General features: G+C 37.3%; 3 protein-coding genes across 8 annotated transcripts; all 3 read left to right on the top strand.

Annotated features, from left to right (window-relative positions):
* The first annotated feature begins 1242 nt into the window (after window positions 1-1242).
* Window positions 1243-10982, top strand: wu:fe05a04 (zinc finger protein Xfin). 2 transcript variants are annotated; one of them, XM_053622373.1, is made up of 4 exons: window positions 1243-1417; window positions 1595-2231; window positions 5079-6046; window positions 8423-10982. In XM_053622373.1, the coding sequence occupies exons 2-4, from the start codon at window positions 1601-1603 to the stop codon at window positions 9527-9529; spliced, it is 2706 nt and encodes a 901-aa protein (XP_053478348.1). In that variant the 5' UTR covers window positions 1243-1417; window positions 1595-1600; the 3' UTR covers window positions 9530-10982. The 2 variants fall into 2 exon arrangements, with proteins under 2 accessions (XP_053478348.1, XP_053478341.1); XM_053622366.1 differs by having other exon boundaries at window positions 1243-1481.
* A 210-nt stretch (window positions 10983-11192) lies between these two features.
* Window positions 11193-16595, top strand: hcst (hematopoietic cell signal transducer). The gene is made up of 6 exons (XM_053622397.1): window positions 11193-11804; window positions 13050-13118; window positions 14609-14687; window positions 15347-15370; window positions 15496-15627; window positions 15732-16595. The coding sequence occupies exons 3-6, from the start codon at window positions 14642-14644 to the stop codon at window positions 15773-15775; spliced, it is 246 nt and encodes an 81-aa protein (XP_053478372.1). The 5' UTR covers window positions 11193-11804; window positions 13050-13118; window positions 14609-14641; the 3' UTR covers window positions 15776-16595.
* A 2412-nt stretch (window positions 16596-19007) lies between these two features.
* On the top strand, window positions 19008-24996 carry tyrobp (transmembrane immune signaling adaptor TYROBP). 5 transcript variants are annotated; one of them, XR_008385659.1, is made up of 6 exons: window positions 19008-19697; window positions 19964-19984; window positions 20102-20260; window positions 20346-20413; window positions 20663-21272; window positions 21967-24996. XR_008385659.1 is itself a non-coding variant. In XM_053622355.1 (6 exons), the coding sequence occupies exons 1-5, from the start codon at window positions 19652-19654 to the stop codon at window positions 20717-20719; spliced, it is 351 nt and encodes a 116-aa protein (XP_053478330.1). In that variant the 5' UTR covers window positions 19008-19651; the 3' UTR covers window positions 20720-20730; window positions 21147-24996. The 5 variants fall into 5 exon arrangements, 2 of the variants coding, with proteins under 2 accessions (XP_053478330.1, XP_053478314.1); XR_008385660.1 differs by having other exon boundaries at window positions 21946-24996; XR_008385657.1 differs by having other exon boundaries at window positions 20663-21365.
* The last annotated feature ends 830 nt before the right edge of the window (window positions 24997-25826 follow it).

Raw genomic sequence — 25826 nt, 5'->3', positions numbered from 1 at the left:
ACAAAGTTAGTTATTTTAGTTGGCTGTTTACCACAGTATATTGGAGTTGAAATTAAATAATGATGTTTATGGCAGTTATGATGTTTATACTTAAGGCAGTCAAAGGATTTGCAACCAAGTACTAAAAGATATTTGTAGGTGGACACATATATAAAGTCCTGTAATTGCTGCATCGTTCACCCGATTTGGATGTACATACTCTCAAATAAAAGCTGAAAGTCTGTACTTTGAGGTCATAATCATTATTTAATTTCAATTACTTACATCTTCTGGTGGACCCTGTGCTTTTGAACTGTGTGAAGCTGATTGATCTCCTGATTGTTGACTTTGACAAGCCTGCCTCCAGGATGGTGTTTTTGATCTTGTGAAGGGTTTCTTCTTAATCAGGGAAATAATTCTTGTTATATCCACCACAGTTGTTCTCCATGGTTGTCCGGGCCTTTCGATGTTCGTGAGCTCACCAGAGCTTTCTTTCTTTTTAAAAATGATCCAAATAGCCTTTTTGGCTACAGCTAATGTTTCTGATATATATATATATATATATCTCTGATGGATTTGTATTGACTTTTCAGCCTAATGATGATTTTTCAGCCTGATGATGGTTCACTGACAGCTTTTTGGACCTCATATTGAGTGTTAACAACAACAGATTCCAAATGCCACATTTGAAACCAACCTTTCATCTTTTTACTTGTCATCTATATACTGTGGTAGACAGCTAAAAAAAAAAAAAAAAGTAAAGTATATAAAGCATACCTAATAAATCTCTCTTTCTCTCTCTCTCTCTCTTTCTCTCTCTGTCTCTCTCTCTCACTCAATTCAATTCAATTCAATTAAAACAAGCTTTATTAGCATGACTGTATTACAGTATTGCCAAAGCATTGTTCATGAAATAAAATGCACATAAATAAAAAAAATAAAAAAATAATCAAACAATTAATTAAATAAATAAAACACCTGTTTTACATATTTGTGCTGCTGTGAGGGTTTCTACTCAGGGGGTTGAATACTTTTGAGACTGGAGAAGTCATTATAAGTTGCATTTTCAGTTGAATTTGTTTGATTTGTTCATTGCACACAGATGAAAGTCTGTACATTTCGACAATAAACTTGATTTGCATTGGGAGTTGAATAATTCTGCTTGCAGCTGTATGTATTCCGGAAGCTTCCACACTCCAGTGCAGTAGATGGCGGTGTTACACTTTAACCTGGTCTACCAATCGCAAAAACACCAAGGAAGAAGAAGACGAAGAACAGCAGAGAGCATAGGCAGATACTTCACTTTTTTTTTTATCCCGTGAAAGCGTTTATGTTGTTGTTTTTGTGTGTATTTGGAAGTAGTTCTTCACTTTGACAGTAAATGTCGGATATCTTTTGTATTACTCTCCTGTGAAAGCGGAAGCGTGTAAACAGAGAGGTGCGTGTTGGTAGGAAGGTTAGCTAGCTGCTTGCAGCAACACCAGCCTGTTTCTGTGAATACGGTAAATAATAATAATAAATAATCATTTTTACATTGCAAAAAGTGAAAGTGCATGCAAAAAGAAAGTGTAAGCTCTTGTGCGCCTGACGTCCTTTGGTATTTCTCCTTTATCAGGCAGACATGTCTTCAGAGCTAACTATTGACATCCAGCTAACAGAGTTGGGCTTTTCAAGCTGGGATTTTCAGGTTTTAAAACAGAAAGAGACACACCAGACTTCAGACCAGGAATATGCATCATCATCATCATCATCATCAACAACAACAACAACAACAACAACAACAGCGTCGTCGTTGTGTCCCATACCAGTGGAAAACCTCATGGATGAGGACACAAAAGTGGGTCACAACACTGCTGTTGTCTGTCCAAACTCCTGTCCCGGTGATAAAGACTATGGGGTTAATGCCAGTTTAGTGCATGCAGATTCCACAGAGACTAGTACAGGCGAAAGCAGCAAGACTGTTTGTGAAAAAGAAAATGGACATGTGGGAGAAAAGAGAAAAAAATGTGGTCCATGGTACGATGAAAATGCAGACCAGGAACACGGAGAGGATAAAAAGAAGAAGTTGCACAAAGACCAGAGAGAAAACGACGAGCTCCGAGAAACAGGAGCTCAGAGGAAGCTGATGAGTGATGTTTCTGGGGACGAAGAAGAAAATGAGGAGGAGGAGGAGGAAGAAGAGGAGGAGGAGGATGATGATTATGACGACGACTTGACGGCAGATGAAGAATGTGATGATGTTATGCCTTTAGGTAAGTGAGTGAGTGTGTGTGTGTGTAAAAACACACAGTGTTCAGACAGTGTTTGAACATGCCTCGGCATTGTCCTTGGTATGATCTTAGAAAATAGATATTTTGATGTTGTGCAATCGTACCTAAGAATTATAGCATTATACTGCATTGATGCTGAATATATTGCATTGAGAAATACTTTATAAACTCATTAGGTGCTTATACTGACTGCCCTAATTTGAATATTTGTAAAATCAGGAGAACTTAGTTGATCATAAGGCTGAATCCCTGAACGCTTTACTTTCTATCTGTAAGAAATAAAACATGATGGAGCATGCTGTTCTAGAAAACGAATCAATGTCACCTGCCAAGTCTGAATGAGAATTCAACAGCACTGTGGTATTCTCATTACTGTCATTTGTACCTTTTTATTTTATTTTATTAAAGGCACTTTCAAAGGACTAGGTCATATCTATCACCGGGGCATCCAATCTTGTCCACGGGACCGGTGTGGGTGCAGGTTTTCATTCCAATCAAGCAGGAGCCACATCTGATTCCACCTGTTTAATCAGTTGAGCTTGGCCATAGACTCAAGTTTGGCTTCTGCTTAGGTGGAATGAAGACCTGCACCCACACCGGTACTTTTCTGATAAGATTGGACACCCCTGCTCTGTCACATCTATTTTGTAACACTCCAAAGTAGAAAGAAAATAATAATAATAATAATAATAATTCAGGTCCATGACAGTAGCTGCAATGTACCTTTGTTGAGAAGCATGAAATTTCCCAGGAACTAGAAGCTTTAGTATGTATCAAATGAAGCTAAATGTTAACGTTGTGGGATTGTGGAATTTCATTTATAGCATGTTCCCTCCAGACAGTGTGGGGTGGTAACAAATCTGTGATCCCACATTTGTTTCCATTACCAAGTAGGCTGTACTATACCTACAGTGGATATAAAAGGTCGACACACCCCTGCTAAAATAGCAGGTTTTTGTGATGTAAAAAAAAAAAAAATGAAACCAAGATGAATCATTTCAGATCTTTTTTTTTCTCTCCATTTTTTTAAAATCTTAAACAGCAACCAATATCATTCAAGGTAAAACCAAATAAAAACATACAAAAGAACCCGATTGTGCAAGTGTACACACTCTATTATAATAGGCATGTGACTGTGTTCAAAATGAACCAATCATATTCAATAAACCTCAAATAAAGCTTTTGTAGGATTCTTTTCATCTTCTTAGTTTGAAAGCTGAAGCTATAGTCTGCAAAGAGCTTCCAAAGCATGTACAAGATCTCATTGTCCAAACGTATCAATCAGGAGAGGGGTACAAAAGCATTTCCAAAACATTAGATGTACCATGGAGTACTGTGAAGGCTATCAACATCTCAACAAGAGGAGAAAATGGGGTACCACAGTGACCTTACCAAGAACAGGACGTCCCTCAAAAATTAACGAAAGGACAAGAAGAAAAACAGGGAGGCTACCATGAGAGGTATGACAACATTGAAGATGCTGCAGGAATATCGGTCAAGTACTGGTCACTGCCTGCATGTGAGAACAGATTCATGTATTCTTCACGTCTGGGCTATGGAGTAGGGAGGAGAGAAGGAAGCCTTTTCTCACAAAACAAAAAAAAAACTTCCAAGCCCACGTGAATCACCCCAAACCATGTTGCAAAATGTGTTGTGTTCTGATGAGACCAAGGTAGAACTTTTTTGGGCATCTTTGACACAAAAATAAGACTGCTCATCACCCAAAGAACACCATACCTACTCTACTCAAGATGGAGGGATTAATGTTTCAAACGGCTCAGCCCGAGCCCCAAATCCCAAAAACACGTGGAATGACTTGAAGAGGGTTGTGCACATGAGCACCCCTCACAATTTGGTAGTCGTGTAGTAGTTTTTGCAAGGATGAGTGGAATAAAATTGACAAAGATGAGGATGGGTTCCCTTCTGAGTCGGGTTCCTCTCAAGGTTTCTTCCTCTTAAAACATCTTAGGGAGTTTTTCCTTGCCACCGTCGCCACTCAGTGGCTTGCTCAGTTGGGATAAATTTGCACCTTTAATATCTGTATACCATGTTGATATTTCTGTAAAGCTGCTTTGAGACAATGTCTATTGTAAAAAGCGCTATACAAATAAAATAAATAAATAAATAAAATAAACAAAGATGTGCTACATTGGTAGACTCTGTATTACAAAATGCAACATGTGCTTTAACAAAGTATTAGTTAAGGCATGTGCACACTTATGCAGCCATGTTATTGTACATGGTTTTGTTTCTGCTCTCACCATTAAAGGCAAAAGGTCTGATATTATTCATCCTGGTTTCATTTTTCTTTTACATCACGAAATCCTGCAGTTTTAACAGGGGTGTATAGACCTTTTATTATTATTATTATTTTTTATATCTGCTGTAAACTGTTTAAACGATAGGTGTATCGCTTTGCGAGACTGTGAATGAAATACAGTTTGATGTAATGATAAGCCATATTGCGATAAGCCATTCTCATTAATGCAAATGGTGTCCATTGTGTCACAAAAAACCTCCTCTCCCATACCAAAACTTATTTAAGATACACAGAGACCGAGCTGGGAAACAAATAGTTAGGCTACACTATTTGGTTTTGCCATTTGGATGCGTTCGTTGATTGAACCAGCTGCTTGAAATGGAGAGCAGAGAATGCAAGCCTCAGCTGGAACAACTCGAATGAAGACGTACATCTCTTGTTTGGGAAACACCACTGTCTGAGTATTTACTGATTTTGTTAGCTCGGAGCCAAACCTTACTGCACATCCTCCTCAAATGGAAAAGAAAAAAAAAACCCCTCTAAAAATGGTTTCTATTATGTCTCTGCAGATACAAATGGTTCAGAAGAGTATCGTTGCCAGTTGTGCAAACTCACATTTTCCACAACATTCCTCCTACATGAACATTTGCACATGCATAATGGTGTGCGTCTCTACCAATGCGCTGAATGTGCCCAGCAGTTCTGCCACTTAGTGAGCTATCGTAAGCACCTGCGCTCCCATGCAAAAGCACCCCCTATCCAGTGCATCATTTGCACAGCCCAATTTACAACCCAGGAGGACCTGCAGCAGCATCTGGACACAAACCACTTTGAGGACAAGTTCTACCAGTGTGATCTCTGCAAGCGCATTTTCACCAGCATGGCAGAGTGCAAGAAGCACGTGCAAACGCACAAGCGGCGCACAAAACGCTACCCGTGCCCAAAATGCGAACGCAGCTTCCGCCATCGCAGTTCTATGCTCTACCACCTCAAGCGACACAATAAAGGCGTCTTCCTCTGCACTGACTGTGGCCTGGCGTTCTCTACAAAAGCCGTCCTCCTGCGCCACAGCTTCCATCACCTGGGCCTTTTGCCCTACACCTGCATACGTTGCAAACGCCATTTCCGTTTATCATCTCAGTACATGAAGCATGAGTGCAAACCGGAGCAGTTGCAATGCGAGGCATGCCTCGTCGTCTTTCAGAGTCAAGAGGACTTCCTGAAGCACAAGAAGGACACGGGTTGCTGGGGTCATCAGACGGCTCTTAGCACAAAGACAAATGACATCCGATGTATGGAGTGTGGGCAAGTCTTCGACAGTACAGAGGAACTGAAGAAGCACGCGGGGACGCATCAGAGGGTCATGAGGTGCTCGGAGTGTGGGATGGGTTTCCGTTCATCCATTATGCTCATGTCGCACATGGTTGGGCATGCGGCTAAGCGGCCATGCCTCTGCAAAGAGTGCGGCCTGGGCTTCTGTCATCAACAGGCTTATGACAGCCACCTTAAAACCTGTGGGCTTGCGAATCCAGCAGAGGTAACTACATTTGTTTTTCCTTATAATATACAGTTAATATCATGCAAGGATAATTCATATCTAATATTAATGAAGGTAATATTGTTTATATAATGTCAAATTAATTTGATTTGAAACAGTAATTAGTTGTTTTATAATACATGGTTATGCTTTATATTAGTCTAATATTGTGCTATCATATTTATTGTCAGTATTATGTTCATCATGTTTCAACAGTTCTATTTGTTTTATGTTCTTTGAATGGGCTATGTATTATTTGTATTATTTTAAGCCATTTTATTTTTCTATTTTAATTAGCTAACCATGTGGCAGCGGCACAATGCGTGAAATCGTGCAGATACAGGTCCAGAGCGTCAGTAAACATGTTCACATCAAACGTCAATCTTTTCACTATGACTCATTATACATCCAGAATCCACAGACCCATGCTGCCCACAACAAGCCTTCCTTCATGTTGTTCCTTTTATTTCTGTTTTGTTTTTCGTTTGTTTTTTTTTTTGTAAAAAAAAACAAAACAATGCAGATGATGACATAATAGACAGCTGTCTGTTTATTTTCATGAGAAAGCAGGATTTGGGGATCAGGGGCCTGTACTATGAGGCTGATTTAGGTGGCTAGCCAGGTAAGTGTCGAGCACGATGAAAGTGGCTCGGCTTTTACTATGGTGTTCATCACCATAGTAACTTGCCCTCCATGACTAACCTGCTGTGGGGCAGGTTATGTTCTAGGTACGAGAACTCAAACCCAACTTGGACCAATCAGCTGTGAGGAAAGTGACATAATAAGTGACGCAACTAATTCAACACCCCAGTGCAAATTATAAGACGAGCACATCGCAGAGAAAGAGTTTTCCCCTGTTACTTACTCGCATGAAAGATATCTATTTTCCTCAGATGGAATTTCATATCTTTGTCAACTTCTTGATCTGCACGTTTAAAATCTGACACGCCAGAGCTCTTGCTCTGGTGGCATTATTTCTGTCCATAAAATATTTTCACAAATTTGATAAATTTTTTTAAATACTACATTTTCCTGAGCTGTGGCAGCTGCAGCGGTGGTGTTTTCTGTGTAGGCTAGTGTAGGATTAAATTCCTCATATTTGCACATAATAATTTCTTCCTTTTCAACTGGAAGTATGCTGCTTTTTTTTTTTTTTTTTTTGCACGTTGACCCGCTATTGGTTGTTTGGTGCTGACGTCGTGCTTTTATGTGCACGTGCTCGTGGCGTAATCATAGCTTAAGGATCAAAGCCTGAGTTGACACAGAAAGCTGATAACCAGCATCATGATACCAATAAAGCCTGATTGGATTGGTTTGGTTTTGTCAACTCGAAACTAATCCCATAACCCTGAGTTTGTTCAACTAGCTTCATGGTACAGGCCCCTCGTGTGTTTCACTTGGGATCTAATGCGAGCCTCAACAACAGGTTGCAAGTGATAAAACTCATGTAGTGTGAGCAGCACAGCATTTCTGAAATTTTGAATATTGTGTCCACTAGTCATTAGTGTAAAGGGGTTTGTTTGTTTGTTTTTTAAACATGCCATATTAATACAGAGTTCACTTGCTGTGATGAAATCTCGGGTGTGAAATAATTTGAAATGCAGATGAGCCAAGGATTCATCCATTTTATATTTATTTTATATAAACAGAGTTTATAGGGCCTGTCCATTACTCTACGTCCAGGTCCGAACGTTATGGTCCATCTTCACTGACTGACGAGTTGATAAAGTTGACCTTCATCTGCACCACACACAATAATTATTTACCACGCACAATAATGAATCTAATTATATCATTGATTTTGATTATTGAAATAAAATATTACTCTCAAATGTGCGCACACTCACTCCAGTCAGAGGTGATTTTGATTCTACAGATAAATCAAAGATGAAATTGGTAAACAAGGAAACTGTAATGGAATTTGCATACAATATTTGAATATTTGAATACAATTTGTATTTTGTGCTCAGATTTGTCTCCATCTTTGATGAATAAGGATCAATGTTCCTGCCATCCAAAGTACAGTGAGGTTTTCTGAACAGTTAGCACTTCTGCTTAGTGAGAACTTGGTGAAAAGTATCAGAAGTACCCTTGATTAGTACTACCACCACGAACAGCAGCCTGCCAACCAGACACGATGTTGAGAGCTGAATGAAAGGAATCTTAACACATGAACGATGATATTAAATTTAAAAAAAGATCAAAAAAGAAGAAATGGAAAAAGCCAGAGTCAGAAAAATAGACCAAGATCAACCAAAGGCTTCCATCCATGAGGGTCGTCCCTACTACTTTTATTTCAGATCCCAAATGTCTTGTGTTTAGTGATGAAATGCACTCTCAAAAACTAAACAAACCTTTATAACAATGTTTTTGCAGATTGTCCCAAAGAAGCAAAAGCCAAACTCACTGAAGAAGGAAGCCGTCACCATTCCTAAAAGCAAGGAAATTCAAACTATAAAACAGCTTGTGCACATGCATCCAACTGCCGTAGTAAGTGACCAAACAAAACCTGCCGAAGTTCAGTCTACATTCACTCTGAATAAAGAGCCCGTTTCTCCTATACCCCTGGTTATGATTTTGCCTGTACCCTCTACATCTGCATCCAAAAGCATCCAGAATCCTCAAAAGCTTAATTCAGATGTCTCAAAGAAATGCCTGTCGGCTCCACAGGTCATTCACATTCCATTACCCCCTAATAAATGTTCTGTACGCAAAGAGTCTGGCAAAACAGTACTGTTAAAAGACATGGCTAGCCCCGTGCCTGGCTCAAACATTCTGATACCTTTGACATCTGGTCCATGCACATCTGGTTCAGTAACTAAAATATACGTCGTGAAAAAGGAAAAGGAACAAGTGGCGATAACGCACATTCCACAGTTGAATGCGAAGAATGAGCAGAAAAAGACCATTTTGTCAAGCATGGAGATCCTACAAATCTTGAACGTGATGAAGAAAAATGTTTGTGTTGACAAGAAGGCAGAAACTCCATCAAGCTTGACCAGTGCAGCATCAGACAATGCAGAGGTGAAAGCAGATGATGAAAAGCAGGGAGGGTTGAGGCTGGAAAACAGTAACCCCTCGCTTGAAAAGAGCAGTGATGGCACAACAAACACAGAGAGAGACAGCCTTAGTCTTAGTGCTGTAAATATGCAGCCTCCTTGTCCTGACGTTGATTCTTCAGCAGTGATGCTTGACAGTTCACCAGTTAAAACACAGCCTAAACAGGATCAAATCCCACAATCATCGATTCATTCATCATCCAAGTTCTCCTTAAACCCGGATGAGTTATCGTCAAAGAACAGTGTACAAAAGACAGACCAACCCCCTCAGGAGGAAGACTTTTGTCTGTATAGTGCACAGTCGGAGTACGGTGATGAATCCGAAATAGTGCAGTGTGAAATTTGTGGGAAAATTATTTTAGAAAAAGATTTGGACCAACACACTGAGGTGCATTCAGTCTCTTCTGTCCTCGCTACTTCCTAGGTCTTGGATTTTTAAACTTGAATGAATGGTTCAGGTTAATTTTACTGTAAGAACATTTTTAAAAAAAAAAGAAGAAGAAAAAGATGACTCTGAACAGCTTTCATAGTCTTCCTTCCTTCATTCCTTCCGTTTTCTCTTCCTTTTAATTTAAACATAGGGAATCTTTCTATTAAATCCAATATTATTGGAGTAAACAAAAAAAAAAGACTGGTTATGTGTATTCATATGAATGAAACACTGAATATAACAAAATTGTTTACTGATCCTGCAGATAATTTGCACAAATGAGTACTGGTATGTTTTGTTTTCTCTGCTGTGTATGAAGATCAGGACCTTGCATTTAATCGATATTGTACACGGCTTTTAACAGATGATTATCTTCAGGTTCAAATCAAGCTGAACTGATTTTATGTTCTATTTTCTTTGAAACCTTTTTTAGACATTTTTTTCATTATAACAACACAATCAAGAGTGGTGTTCATGATGGATGTATTTGTTTAGTTATGATTAGCATTTAAAAATTAGGCTAGCTTTTATTGTTTGGGGACGGGAATAAAAATGCAATCAAACATTCTAGTTTTGCATTGTTGTTTTATTTATTGTTTACAAAACCATTTACAAGCATACGATTGTATAGAATCTTTGTTTGCTGTGGTATTACAGTTTCCCTTCACTGGAACTAAGAGGCCCAAACTTGTTCCAGCAACGGAGAACCCAACTTTGGAGTTGAGTGTGATGGTTGGGTGTCCACAGATTTGACCCATCTAGTGTGTTTTACGAATGTCTTATTGTGAACCAGTTTCTTGTTAACATGCTATCCCATGTCGTGAAAGACCATTCCAAAACACCAGTAAGCTGTGAATATGGTGTTTACCCAGTCGTTGTTTTTCAAGTGGAGTTTTACTGTCCTCTCATATCAACAAGCCGTTTCCGCCCACAGCGTCGCTGCACGCTGGATAGGTTTTGTTTTCCTCTCAATTCTGCATGAACTCTATAGACTGCTGTGTATGAAAGTTCCAGGAGATCAGCAGTTTCTGAAGTACTCAAATTCAGCTTAGTCGTCAGAAACAATCACGTCATGGCAAAGTCAACATGAAAGAGCAGATGTAGAGGTGTTCTTAATAAAGTGGCTGGTGAATAGTATAGCATTTATTATATATAATATTACTATATATATATAGTATAGCAGCTCTCATTGAATAGGCTTCACACTTTTTGGCCAAGATAATTTTGAGACAAATTAACAAAATGACCATATAATATCGTATGATACAAATAATGTTGAGAAATGGTCATATACTGTTATACATGTCAGACTTCATGTGCACCTTTTCAGCTATATAACTAACAGATTAACAGCTTGTGACTACAGTCAGAGCTATGGGTACCCTGTCCTCCAAAGCTAGCGATAGGCTCCCATCATCTCCATTTATCATCTCTTGATGGCTCTGGTGAATTGCCCAAGCACAGAATGCAGATGCACTGATGACATTCTCGTGAGGTCTTACAATATCGTCTCGCCCATCGTGCATTGGAACAATTGCCCTACGACGATCTGCAGCTATTGACCCCTCTTTGACGAAGGTGATTGGAAACTCACTTCTGATAGTGGGATACCTAGGCAAGTTGACTCTCTACCAATCAAATTAATGCAGAACATTCAACTCAACCCTGTAAAACCTGCCTGGGTTGCTGTTTCTGCTCATAGCCAAAGAATCCATAGAGAGAAAAGCATCGATTTCAATAACAAATAAACCAGCAGAGCCAAATGGACCAGCCATGTGGCACCCTCAAATTGTTACAGCTTAGCTCATTGACAAGGTACCCAAATAATAGGTCTTGTGCCAGCCTTAAATGGACAGTCATGAGCTCGGGTTCTTAGAAGGTGCCAAAGTAAAACCATTTACCTTGTGAGTAGGGCTGTAAACAGTGCACACTACCACTAGAGTCCTGTGGAGCCTGGCCGTGGAGGATGGGGGGCTGCCAGCAGGACCCTTCACATTGCTCATGGGGCAGTGACAGTAATCAGACCAGTGACTTCTGATGATACTATCACACAGGTACAAACTTCAGTTTTGCCATCAGCCCCCAAGCTCTATTGCTTTTGAACAAATATTTTTGAAAGTAGAATCCAATTTTCAGAACAAGGGTTTTTACTTAACATACTTCCTATTTCAGAGGAAGGACAGTGAGTTCTGTTGAATTCTAGTTTTGCAATTGCGAGGGCTGATCTGAAAAGGAGAACACATGGTGTTCAAGACACACAAAAGACAAGGTGAGACCATTTAAGCTTTTTTAAAATTATTATTATTATTTTTTAATACGTAAAGTTTTGGTGTAATTGCCCATGTTGTAAATATGCATGTAATTTCAGTATTCATCTAATGCTTCAGACATGTTTATTTAACTACAAGTAGATACATATTTTAGTATTGGTTTTTTTTTTCCACTTTAGGTACCATATGAGCTGTTTTTCCTATGGTTCATTTTAAAATCTGTAGAGTACTGGAAAAAAAATAGCACCCTCATTCAGTTGTGCTCCAGGCATGCACTGCAAAACCTTGCCCACGGCCATCGACAGGAACATTTAGATTCTTTAGCACCTTTACATTATGGGGGTGAAAACTGACAAGTGAAAAGTGTGGCAAGGAAAATGGTTTTAAGCTATGCCACTAATAACTAACTTTTACATTAATAATAATAATAATACTTGTGTAGTATTACTATTGCTTTTAAAAAAAAAGTAGTCTTGGGTAGAATTAGTGCAGTTTTATAGGGAAATGAGCTGTAAGTTTTATTGAGCATCTTACAGAACCAGCCACGGTTCAGCCATGGAGACTTTGACTGTCGCACTCGCTTCTTTTTTGCAGCAATGTCCAGCAGCCTTCATTGTGTCTTTTTTTTGGTCTGAAAAGTGTCTCTTACCTCTTAATGTTTTCTTTACTGACATACAAACATTTTTTCTGTAACAGATACTTTTGCGCTGGAAAACTAATGTTTGGAAGTCTAACATATTTTTGTACTGACTCGATAATGTAGAAGTCATCAAATAAAAATCTATAACAAAGTTTGTACTAAACAAAATAGGGTGCCTAAGACGTTTGCACAGTACTGTATATATGTACCAAATGTACCTCACCATGTAACCTTTTGTATGTGCATTTGAATATGATTTAATAATAAATCATATCATATTCAAATGGGGGGGGGGGGAGTCAGAAAACTGAAAACGGGTAGTGGGAGATCAGAATTGCCTCCCCATGGTCACGCTCCACGGCACCTTCCACAAAACAGTTCACAAGATTGCATTAACTGCAGTTCCATTACATTACCATGTGTCTCTTATGAACCATCTAATAGAAAAAATAGCCCAGTATGAGTATGAAGGAAAAACTTGGTTGAATTGGGTAGAGTCAGAAACCCCCACCTCCACCCCTTACCTCTTGTTTAATAATGATAATGTCAGGCACAGTCTTATGTTCCATATACTAACAGCCTCCACCCACAAAACCTTGTACAGGGGAAAGGAGAACAACTGCCTCTCATCCTGCTGACTGTATGATCTTTAGGCGGGTTGTTCCTGTTTTCGGTAAGCCTTATTTACTTTTCTCTGCCAGCCTGAAGGAGTTTTACATTTATATTGGACCAACATAGCCTACCTATTTGCAGTCATTTGCAGATGTTGGTAGAAACACAGTTTTTTTTTTTGGTGGAAATGTTTTTAGCTTTGAAACTTTTATTCAGGGCACATTATGCTAGCCAACATGCAGTCTTTAAGCAGATAGACACTGCCTTGTACTATCATTGTTTGTAAGTAACAGAACAAACTCTGCTTTTTCTAATGATGAGGTAACACAATTATAGTAATACAGGCGCATTTATTTAAATAATACAGTTTGTAATGAGTAGCTTCTCATAAGAGGGCATGGGGTGAATGCAGGTGATACTTAGCTCAGGACAGATAATCAACATAGTTATTAAAACGGTGACTCAGAAGACATACTTTGTTTCCTGTATTTTTACACTTTGTATTTTGAAATATTGATTCATTAATTAAACTGTGAGTGAAAATACACAAGGGGTTGTTTTTTTTTATTTTATTTTATTTTTTTTAAAAAAGATAAGTAATTTTACTTTTTACCTAAAAGAAAAACATTAAGACGTTATAATGTAGTACATTCTGGCCTAATCAATACATTGAGTTGCTAGTTTAAGTGTTTCGCCTCTTTTCACTTTCAGAACTGTATTTATTAGCCTGGCCATGATGGAAATATATTGAAGGGATGAAAGGTTTCAGATACACTGTGCTGTTCAAACAACCTGTCACCACCAGCCTGTACGTAGCTGTTCGTAGCAAACGGGTTCTTGTGACAAAAAAAAAGGCACCTAGGTCTTTTATGTAAACAAAGTAATGTTCTGACATAGCATGTTGAATTTGGATGCAAATTCCTGAGTGTTATCCTGTAACTGCCCTAATAAACAATCAGATATAGAAAGCATTAAAGACATTGTCACAAATTACCTTAGTTCACTTCATACACCTTACTCTGGTCTAACATAACCTCACCTAGATTAAATAATATTGGAGAATTGAGTGTTTGCAGTACATGTGGCACATAACACGAATACCATCCCTTGTCTGTGGTTTTACGGCAGTATAGAGATACGGGCATGACTGATCGACAGGAGCTGATTTAGTACAAATGGCAGTGAATTATCTGTTTCTTTCAGAGATGGCTGACAAGGAGGATTTAAAGACCACCATTTTTAATGAATTTGAACTTAACATGGTTTATATTGGGTCAAACACACCTTTTTTTTTAGGTCTTTAGATACTCCGCTAGTTTGCTCTGGAAATGTTCTAGTTTAGCCCTCTTCAAGAGAATTGATGTCTGTCTAAAACTCTTAACAAATCCAAAGGATTTCAGAAATGACATCATTTACATGTCCATAGTGTGGTAATGTTTTGAGTTCAAAGGTAGCTAGACTCAGACATATAGGTATTAGGCTGTTGCTCGTCAAGTTCAATGATTTTTATAAACTGTTTTTGTAAACTGTCGGTTTGTTATTCCTGTGCAGGTGAAAGTAAGTCAACAGCCATCTTTACAGGAAATGACAAACCAGGGCTTTCCTTTGTATCTTTTCTTTTCATGTTTAGGTAAGTGCGTTATTTTTTTTTTTCACACCTCAGACTCATACCCATGTACGAAGCGAGACCACCATAGCTGTGTTTGCTTGGTCTGCTGATTTCCTGTGCTAACACACTGTGTTTTTCCACTTTGTAACCGTCTGAGTAACTTATTCCACTTCATACATGAGAGGTTATTTAGGAACATCATGTGGCGATTGTTTAAAACCATGTGTATTTGTGTTAATTCATATATATTTTATGTCCATGTGCTTCTGTAGTCCCAACCTACAATTCCGAAAATTTAAACCCATTAAAAACAGTGCTGCTGTAATTTTTGAGCCAGTTTTGTCATCTGTAACTGATGATTTCCTGTTAAATGGCAATAAAAAATTTTTTTCAACTTTAAAAGCAGTTCAGTAACCTATTTTATTTCAGGTTGTGTTGACTGTAATGTGTGTGTATAACCCTGGATACTTGACAGTATGAATACATATACACGTGTGTAGGTGTAAATAATTGTACTGACTACAAAGAAACTAAGAATAGTAGTGACTACTAAGAAACTAATCCTTGTACAAAGGAACTTACTAATTAAATTGGGGGAGGGTTCAGCAAGTTTTGACTGATTAAATTTGACTCATTAATTGTTTTATCTTTCACATTCTTGTTCTCCTTTCTGTCATAAGCCATGATCAGTGCAGAAGAGACAGGTAAGCTTTAGCTTGTAAGTTACTAAACTCCAACAACAGTGTTGCTCTCAATGTTCTTTCTTACACACTTTATATTGCAGCAGTAGATTTTAATAGATGAGGTGATGTTTTTATCCATTTTCCAGAAAAGGGTTCATGCTACCGGATAGCTCCAGGTATGCTGGCAGGTGTGGTTCTTGGTGACATCACACTTACAATACTGATTGTCGCGGCTACATATTACTGTGCTAGTAAGCGTAGAATCAAGAAGGAAAAGGGTAAATCCTGAAAATTGTTTCTTCTAATGTCCATTTTACCCAGTTCCATATGTTCTCTATTTGTGACATTAGTGACATTAACATGTATATGCATGCTTTCACAGCTGATAAAGTCTACATGAATGTCAGAGCGAACTGCAAACAATAAGCAGCTTAAGAGGATGAAGATCTGACAGTAACAGTAATACTTTACTATTTTCCAAAAAATGTGTGGTAGTCCTCTCACTTTTCAGACCAGAAGATATTTATTTGTGTTATATAAATATTTTTTGCTAAAATTGTCCAGTATGTTTGCTTCATCTAACAACTATAATAACTACATGCATAATATATATATATATAATATATATTTTAATGGCTTAAAATTAGTTAGTTTTTTTCTGTCTGTACAGTTGTGTTGTGTGAATCATTTTAAATCTGTGAATAAATTTATTTGAATGTCTTTTTGTTTGTTTTACTTTTTTCATTTGGGGTGTGGAAAAGTATGGAAAATTCACAGTATGATAAGCCAATATCACGGTTTGGAGAAAATCACTATCTGCTTAAAATATGTACCACTACAACAACAGTGCAAACATAAAATTATTTGATTAGCTAAAATGTACATTACTGTTTTTAACATTTTGATTGGATTCTTAACTCCTTAAAGTCATCCCTTATAAAATGTAGAATAGAAATAAAAGTCTGGACCCGCCAACAGGTAATGTGCATTTAAGGCGCCATCAATTGGTCTTCAACTTTAACAGTAGAAATACGTTTTCTCAGATTTTTGCCTGGTATGTTTTTCCTTGTTTTGGTTTGTTTTAAATTTGTACTGTACATGGTGCTTCGTGATAGGCTGACATCCCATCCAGGGTGTATTCCCACCTCTAGTGTTTCACCGCAACCCTGAGCAGGATAAAGCCATTACTGAACTGATTTGTTTGTCATCATCTGAAAAAGTCATATAAAAAGTCCAACTATTTCAGATTTAATTATTACAGTATACCATCACACTGATCCTTCATACAAGTCTCATCTTTTCTGACCAGCCATGCCATAGTCTTGGCAAGTCTTTTGATAGACTACTAAATACCCTGTTAAACATGGCTGTGTTGCCTCGCTAGCCACTCTTATACAGTTGGGGCCATCATGTAACATGCATGCAGTACATAAATCAGTGGAAATACAGCATACATATCCACATTAGATCATGTGTGTTGCACCAGTCTTGTACATTATTTAACTGAGGGGGAAAAAATAAAGCTAGTCTGATTATGAAATAGAGACTTCTCATTAATCCTTCATGTTAATAGTACTTACTTACTTCTGAGTTATATTATCAGGTGGTACGTTTTAATTTTTTTTTTAACATTTGATTCTTTTAGTTGTTCCAGTAATCTTGTTTTGGTGTGTTTATCTCAGTAAAATGAAGTACAATTGTTTTGCACTGCAATCTGTGCATCCGGTGACTGCCTAAAGCGAAGCAGTCTCTTATCATCCTGATAATTTACCAAAGAAAAATACTCTGGCCTTTTGCTGTCGCGTTTTTATCAAATCCTGTGCGTTTAGCGAAGTCGGCAGTACAACTCGGACTAGAACTGGAAGTCAGCTTGACAAAGCTGTCACGTAAATGTCAAACGATTCAAAAGTGTTTCACCTTACAGTTATTGCACTAGTTACAAAGTTGAACAGTATGTTATTTGCGCGTATGTAAAATTAAACAGTTTTGATTTACTATATTAAAAATACAGGCCCTACAGTAGGAACTCTTTTTCATTACTGAGATTCAAATCTTTTATTTTTTTTTTCAGTACTTCATAGGACCTTTATTTATCATAACAAACTCAATCCTCCTCGGCATGGAGGATACCAGTGATACACAAATTTCTGGAGAGATATTCTGCCATTCTTCAGAGGCAAGTTTTTCAGCTGCTCTTTGCTGGAGAGGTTATGTTGCTATACCTTTTTCTTGTCACAATTGGATTCAAGTCAGGTGACATAATTGGCCAGGTCATAGTTTTCACTTTTTTCTTCTGTAGAAACTCTTGTGTGATTTTAAAAGTGCGCTTTGGGATCATTATCCTGCCAGAATGTTCCTCTTCTGCCAAGCTTCTGGAGACTGGGAGTCATTTTGGTATGTCCACAGGCATTCATGGCGCCACCTATAAATGTCATCTCCCCAACATCTTTTGCACTCATGCAGCCCCATACAGTATCATCACACTCCCAGCTCCGTGCTTCACTGTCAGGACTATGTATTCACAAATTCATCATGATCTCATCTGACCAAACATTGTGCTCCCAATATTCAAGCAAGGTTCTTTTTCTTGGACGCCGTCCATAAAGGTTGACATTATGCAATGTCCTTCACACTGTCCGAGCTATCACAGAAACTCTGATTTCCATTGATCGCTCATGTGCCAAGCCTGAAGCACTTGCCCAACTATTATTCAGCACTTGATTGTGCAAGCTCTGATTAGTGGTACAATGACGTGTAGATTCTCTATGTGTTGGTTCATGTATGACTGGCTGGAAAGGGAGACCCAGCGTAGGACTGCTCTAAGCATGGCACACTGATGTGCACTGACTCTCCCATCTGAATGCCAATGTCCATCATTTCATTATTAGCGTGTCATTATGCTTATTTATTTCTGCTCCTATGGCCATTTGAAAGCATCAAATATCCCCATGAGGCAATTCTCATCTGATTAAGAAAAACAGTATATTAATTATCAGGATTTATAATACGAGTTGAAAGGGTTCCATTTGATTAGGATCAAGGTCAGTGGAAAAACCCACAGATGAAGAGTGAGTGTGTGTGTGTGTGTGTGTGTGTGCGCACACGTTCTCTCTCCACCTGTGGGTAAGTGTGTGTACGTGTGTGCATGTGCGTGTTCAGGGGAAGTGAATGATAATATCTCCCAAGAGTGTTAGTGTTACTTTGACTTGGCTAGATTTCAAAAAGTTTCTTTATTATTTCATATCTAGTAGCTCTTTTTTTAATAAAATAAATACATTGTATACAATAATAATAATAATAATAATAATAATAATAAAAACAAAAACGTTCTTTATCTATTTTAACCTAATCTGTAATTTCCTCTTTCACTGTGGTTTTTGATTTCATTTCAAAACCACACTGAACAGTGTTCCCACTTTCATAGCAACAAGGAACAACAACAAAAAGCTTAAATCACATCATGCACGATTGCACGCAGTGCTAACGTTTCTGACAACATTGATCATAATGGTAATCAAGTTCACTTTCAGACAGCACAGTTCTGAGAATATCCAGTGTTATTGAAGGCTGTGATCTCGCACGCCTAGGTAACAATATTTCATGATTATGTTTGCTTTTACTGATAAAACCACACCACGTATCAGCATAGACGGAGCTGACACATAAAAGAGTAGACCCACAACACTGAAACTAACTAACCACAAGCTGAGAGTATAAAGACAAACACAAACTAAACTGGCCTGGTCTGAGTACAGAAAGTATTTCACGCCAAACACTCAACAACATTTTCGAAAATAAGAAGTTTGTAAATAGGTGTATTCATTTTGCATTCGTTTTGAAGGCCATAGATAATGAAATCCTAGCAATTAGCACAGTGGAAAAAAAAAAACCCTGGCAAAAAAGAAAAGTTCCTCATACATATGTTAGCTTGACTAACTGTATTTGTTAGTGTTTGCATTTTTAGATTGTACACCTTTTCTTAAATTTTTTTTTTTCTTCTTCATATTTCTGTTGATTAGCACTGAAATGTAATGAAAGGCCAAAGAAGAGCGTGTAAGCATCTGTGTAAAAATAAATAAATAAATAAAAACAACTCATGACTCCTCCTAGTATCACACTGGCCAACAGACAATGACACGTCTTTAGCATTCGCTCAGTCCCTCACCACAGTGTCCCTCTTTAGGTTTCAGCCAACTGCAAGAACTTTGTGGACTCCTGTGCGTGAGATTCTGGTTTAAACATAGGCAAAATATTTGTGCACCGTTCATAGGAGGATAATTAATCAAACACTTAGTGTCCAACATGAGCTGGATTCTGCACTCGATGGCTCTTCTCAGTGGACTCTTTGGTGAGTTTGTGTTGTATCTCTATTGTATCAAAGTTCTTTTTTTATTATTGCCTTTTATTTTAATATACTTTTAAGTGATTTGGGAATGTTTGACAGTATTTATTGAAAATCAGACTCATGTTTGATGAAATATATAGAAATTAAGTCCAACCTTCTTGGTAATGCAAGTCGTTTGGATAAATAGTGTGTTAAAATTTTGACTAAGAACAGTCTGTGTATGCATGTTTCTAATTTCTAATGTTTCTAATATTTATTTATTTTTTCAGGTTATGTGGCAGCAACCCAAGGTAATGCCTATTTTATGAGTGAAAATAAAACGTGAGCTTGCTTAAAACCTGTTCATGTAGTTTATTTTGAATTGTCTGTCATACAACAAATGTGCCGTTTCTCTGTTTCTCTTTCAGACTGTGGCACATGCTATCAGCTAAACATGATGGTCATTATTGGTATAATTACCTGTGATATAATTCTCACACTTCTTATTACTATCACGGTCTACTGTTTTGCATCACGGGAAAAAAGAAAGAAGAGCTTGCGTACACGTAAGAACTCCAGTGAGACAGGTATGTGTTTGTTTGTTTGTTTGTTTGTTTGTTTGAGAGAAAAAGACTTAATCTAAATGAACTTGATGCTTCTTCATGTCCTAAGACAAGGGAAAATTTCGCCAGTCGTCAAGCAAACCAAAGGAAGTGGAAATTACAGAGTCACCTTATCAGGTAAACGTTCTGCTTGCAAAGATGTAATAAAAAAGCAATAAGAAGTCTGATACCCAAGTGTCATAAATGACAATAACATAAATAGATTGAACTACCCATCTTTTTATGTTTTTTATTTTTTGTTAAAATTGTAATGAAATCCCTTAAACGTTTACGTCCTTAAACACTTATGTAAAAACACATGTCTTTGATAGCTACTGTTTTGGTTGTAATGTAATGTAGTGTATTTCTTTGTTAATTTTGTGACAGGAACTATATGGAGTGCAGTCCGATATATACAGTGATCTTCACCAGTATCGGAAATAATGCTTCTACAGGTGATAGGATCTCTGTCGCTTTACATCAACAATTTATAAACCGACAAGGTCCAGAATGCAATTTTAGACATTACTGGCCTTTCTGTAAGTCTGTTACTTTGAATTTTTGACTTTTGAAATATTAAATGTTTTGTCAGTGTGTGCCTGAGACAGCAGGTGTGATTGGGCCAGAAAGCCTAGCGGTCACAGCTGAGAAATCAGGAAGTAAATATGCAAGCCAGATATAGATCATATGAACATTGGCTTTTTTAATATTAGTAATCCTTATGTTCATCTAACTTTAATTTTTATGTATGAGGTAGCCGAATATGTATCTAACATAAACCACTGTAGCAATGTTTGTATAAAATATCTATACAAAGGATTAAAAACATTTGTTGAAGAGAAACAAAGTGATGTTTTCCAATGCCTCACAGACGCTGTTATAAAGAGAGCTGAAGAGAAGTGAGGAGAGCTAAATTGGTACTTCCCTACCAAGAACAATTTTGTGCCAGGACACAAATCAGCACATGATTATGATTCAAGGAAACATTATGTCTGAAGTAAGCAAAGGAGACACAACGAAAAACAGTAATCACACAGCCATGCTTTGATATATCAAAGTACAGTGCCCTCGACTAATATTGGCACCCTTGGTAAATATAATAATAATAATAATAATAATAATAACATGTTTAATTTATATAGTGACTTTCCAGAGCAAGGAAGGCTGTGAAAAATTGTTTTTATTTGTAAAAATTTGTCTTTTGATTGCAATTATTTGATATCTATGAGTATTTTTTTTTTTTTTTAACAAAAGTTCAAAAGGTTAAACAATAAAGACAATTTTTTTTGGACAATATTAGTGGAGGGCAGTGTATATGAACCAATATATAAAACAGAATGTTGTGTTCTGTGAATAAACAGAACAGAGTCAATGATCTCTTCTTGGAGTATCACACTACTGGGGTTATTTAATAAATCAACATTATGGATTGCTGCTCTATTTTTCCTTCTTAGATATTATAAGAAATTTTTGACATGAAGCAGAATTGGAACACGGTGATTAACGCTCTGGGTTTCTACATTTATATTTATAAGCATTTAGCAGAATCCCTTATGCAGATAATGCTTTGTATTCTCCATCAAAAACATATCCTCATGATAGTAAATAGCCCAGGGTTTAAGAATACCAAGTTCATTAATTCATTCATTCATTCATTCATTCATCTTCAGTCACTGCTTTATCCTGGTCAGGGTCATGGTGGATCCGGAGCCTATCCTGGGAATGCTGAGCACAAGGTGGGGGTACACCCCGAATGGGACACCAGTCCACTGCAGGACACCATGAACATTCACACACCAAGGGGCAATTTAACCAATCCACCTACTGGAATGTTTCTGAGAGGTGGGAGGAAATTGGAGACCCCAGAGGAAACAAACATGAAGAACAGAAACACCACACAAACAGTAACCTAAGCTTAGGATCAAACAGTTTCTTTTTTTTTTTTAATGGCTTGCTTACTTGCTTGCTTGCTTGCTTATTTATTTATTTGTTTGTTTGTTTGTTTGTTTGTTTGTTTGTGAATGAATGAATGAATGATTTATTTATTAGTAGCTGTTTATTGCTTGTTTAGTGAAGTGGGTCTTCAGGCTTTATTTGAAGATTGCCAAGGGACGTTCATTCCACCACCTGGGTGCCATGATAGAGAAGAGTATTGAGAGATGGAGGGTCAAGTCGAGCAGTGCTACACGCTTGAAGAGATCACGGTGTTTAATAAGTGCCTTCAGTTATGTGGGTGCTGGTCTGTGTTTGGCTTTGTAGACAAGAATCAATGTTTTAAATTTGATGTTGGAAGCTGTAGGAAGTTAGTTAGGGAACACAGTAGTTGAGTGATCTGGGAGTATTTTTGAGAGAAAGCAGAGCATGCAGAGGTCAAAACCACCAGGCTGTCAGTGCTGAGCAAGCCCCTCAACCCTCTACTGCTCAGCTCAACTGTAAGTCACTTTGAATGAAAGCATTTGCCTAAAGAATAACTGTAAATGTAAATGAAGGTTTATTTGCATCAGACTTCAACAAAGGCCTCTAAACATATTTTGGATAACAGTGAGGGTAATGTTTCCAAGTTACTGATGTCAAAAAGAATTCACATTTAGGATGAAGTATCAAGAGTTATTTTGTGGAAGTACCACCACTTTTAGAGGTGGTTTTTTTTCTTATTCTTTTTTTATTGTGTTGGTGTGGACGTCTGAATTGTGTACCTTATCTTCTTTGATTACAGTCCAGGTTGTTGAATAAATCACCTGTGTGCAGTATTTTGAAATTCAAATATGAATCAAAAGGGTTTTGTTTTTTTGTTTTTTTTAAACATAAGAGTAACAAACTAATGTAGCAAAAATTGGTTGGTTTTCTGTTTATATGCAGTCATCGTGACGTGACACGACATGCCCTTTTCCAAGGTAGTGGATGATGAGAACCACTATTTATACAGTTTTCAATTGTATAGTTTTATTTTTTTTATTTTTATTTAAACATTTTTAAAAATGCATTATTGTAGCTGCTTGTATCATACAATGTATCATAAAAAAGACCTCAGTAGGTTTTAATTTTGCATTTAATAATGGTTCTTAATATTAAAAGTAACTCAAAAAGTGAAACTGAGTGCTATTAACACATAGGGAGTGACTGTACAATGGCAGTTTTGCCACATGAGGGAGACATGAGTCTGTTAAAGAAGCTTAACCTGGTCCCAAAGCACATTTTTGCTCAATTAATGAAGTTGTTCCAACCTCGCTGTCCTGGAAATCTCTTAAATATGGTGGGATCCCCCAGGACTAGGGTTGGGGACCAGTGAATTAGTTGACAACCTGAAGAAAAAAAAGGCTTGTGACAGACCGGGAGTGCACCCGAGGTAATCACTTAATCAAATATCAGTGGTGTGCTCAATGGTTTAGAAAATCCCTGATGTGCCCATGAGACATTTTAGCTCTCTGCTTGATAAAATCGTTGATCTTTTCTGAGATTTCTTTCCTGCAAAGCCACTCAGTTTTATTAGACTACATTCTATAGAAAGTCAAAAAAAAAACCTGTATTTTTTCATGTATGTGGATAGTTGATATACGGATACGAACCAGTGAGATAATTTCACTCTCTCACCTGGTACTATGAGCCAGAGGTCAACACTATCTGCTGCAAAATTATTGCCAACTTGGATGAAAATCAAAACACATATAAGTCCGAAACACTAAAACACGTACTTTTTACAACAGAGATTATCACAAAGCAACTTTACATAAATCAATTTCCTGACCCAGTAATTTAGCAGAGGACAACACTGGCAAGGAGAAATGAGTAATTATCTAATCTGGTTTCATCCTCATATCCACAGTTTATCAGTTTGTGTGTTGCTGCTTTATTGGAATGATGAGAACGTAGGGTTAGGGTTAGGTTCTGTAGGAAGGTAGGAAGTTCTGTATTACATCATGGCAGGTTTAGAAGGTCAGGAAGAAAGTTTCATGTTAATGAGACCAGTTAGGGACTATGAGAATTAGGGATTTCATTTTTATCAGATATATGATTATAAACATCCACGTGAGGTCATTTCTAAAATGTTTCATCGATGCTCAAACAGGAGGAACATTGGTGGTGCCATGTCAGCATTGCACATTGAAATAGATTGTTGGGTATTTTGTATTTAACAATACTTAGATTAATTTTTAAAGTATACATACTTAAAGAACCATCATGCCTCCTCCACCCACCGACCCCCCCAACCGAGGGCGAAACTGAAGAATAAGTAAGAGTGTTTTTTTTGTTATTATTAATTGTTTGTACTAATAAACAACATTCAATTTGCCATCAGTAGTGGTTCCACAATGAGACTAAGATAGAGGAAGAGTGGATGACGGATATCTGCTCTCTTGAATTCCCTCACTATACAGCTCGGAGAAATGGCTTCTAACAAGTTATGTATAGTGTTTCCGACACATGGGTGAAACATGGAGCTGGGTGCACCACCCATGTATGGGAAACCCTGTAATTTCTCCATTTCTCCGAGCTGTATAGTGAGGGAATTCAAGAGAACAGATATCTGTCATCCATTCTTCCTCTATCTCAGGATCATACTGAAGATCCAAGTATATTTAATTCTATCAAATATTATATGTATATTCCCATTCTAAGAAAACAAAGCAATTTATTTCCAACCTCACAGTGACATAAATGCAGCACGGGGTCAGAGGGAGGGCGAAGGAGAAAGAAATATATATCTTCTCTGTGGCAAACCCTGCAACTGAATGCACACACCACCTTAATCACAGACTGATATATATATCTATATATATATATATATCTATATATATATATATATATATATATATATATATATATATATATATATATATATATATCTATATATATATATATATCTATATCTATATCTATATATATATATATATATATATATATATATATATATATATATATATATATGGCACCCCAGAGAAGTAAAGTGTATTTTCCTGATCGAGAAGAAAAAAGGGAAATCATAAAAAGGAATTGAATCATGTTTATTTGTGTTGAATGAAAGGCAGTCACTTGCATTGATTACGAACAGCATAGATACAGTAATAGATGGATCAAAAGCCACCAGATACTTATTTTCGAAATAATAAAAACAAGAAGGGCGAAATAAAACTAAAGATAAAGGTCTGTCTTGATAACAGTAATAATAATGATGTTCTCTTGCTATTGCATCAACATACATTAAAGTGGTAACATTACGTAGTCTTCTCCTGTTTATAACCCAGCTGAACGTTCAAGGCTTTTCACCGTATGAAATTGATTCAGCAGCAAGCTGAGTCCCTTTCATGCCGATCAGTGTCTAGAGAAAATAAGATAAAGCCGCATGTCTCAGTTATCACATTAACGGCTGTATAATTAAAGGGGGGGAAAAAGCATGCCTTTTCATATTAATTTAGATACAGTACACTTCTTAAAAAGTCGGGCTCATTAAGGATGCCGGATCAACCCGGTCACACAGAACATTTCTGTTGAGTGAAGACTTTGTTGTGTTTTATATGAAACGAAGGCATAAAATGACAGATACTCAACCCAA

This window comes from Ictalurus furcatus, chromosome 1 (assembly GCF_023375685.1).
Source record: "Ictalurus furcatus strain D&B chromosome 1, Billie_1.0, whole genome shotgun sequence".
Taxonomy (NCBI): Eukaryota; Metazoa; Chordata; class Actinopteri; order Siluriformes; family Ictaluridae; genus Ictalurus; species Ictalurus furcatus.
This window is presented reverse-complemented; position numbering and strand designations above follow the sequence as displayed.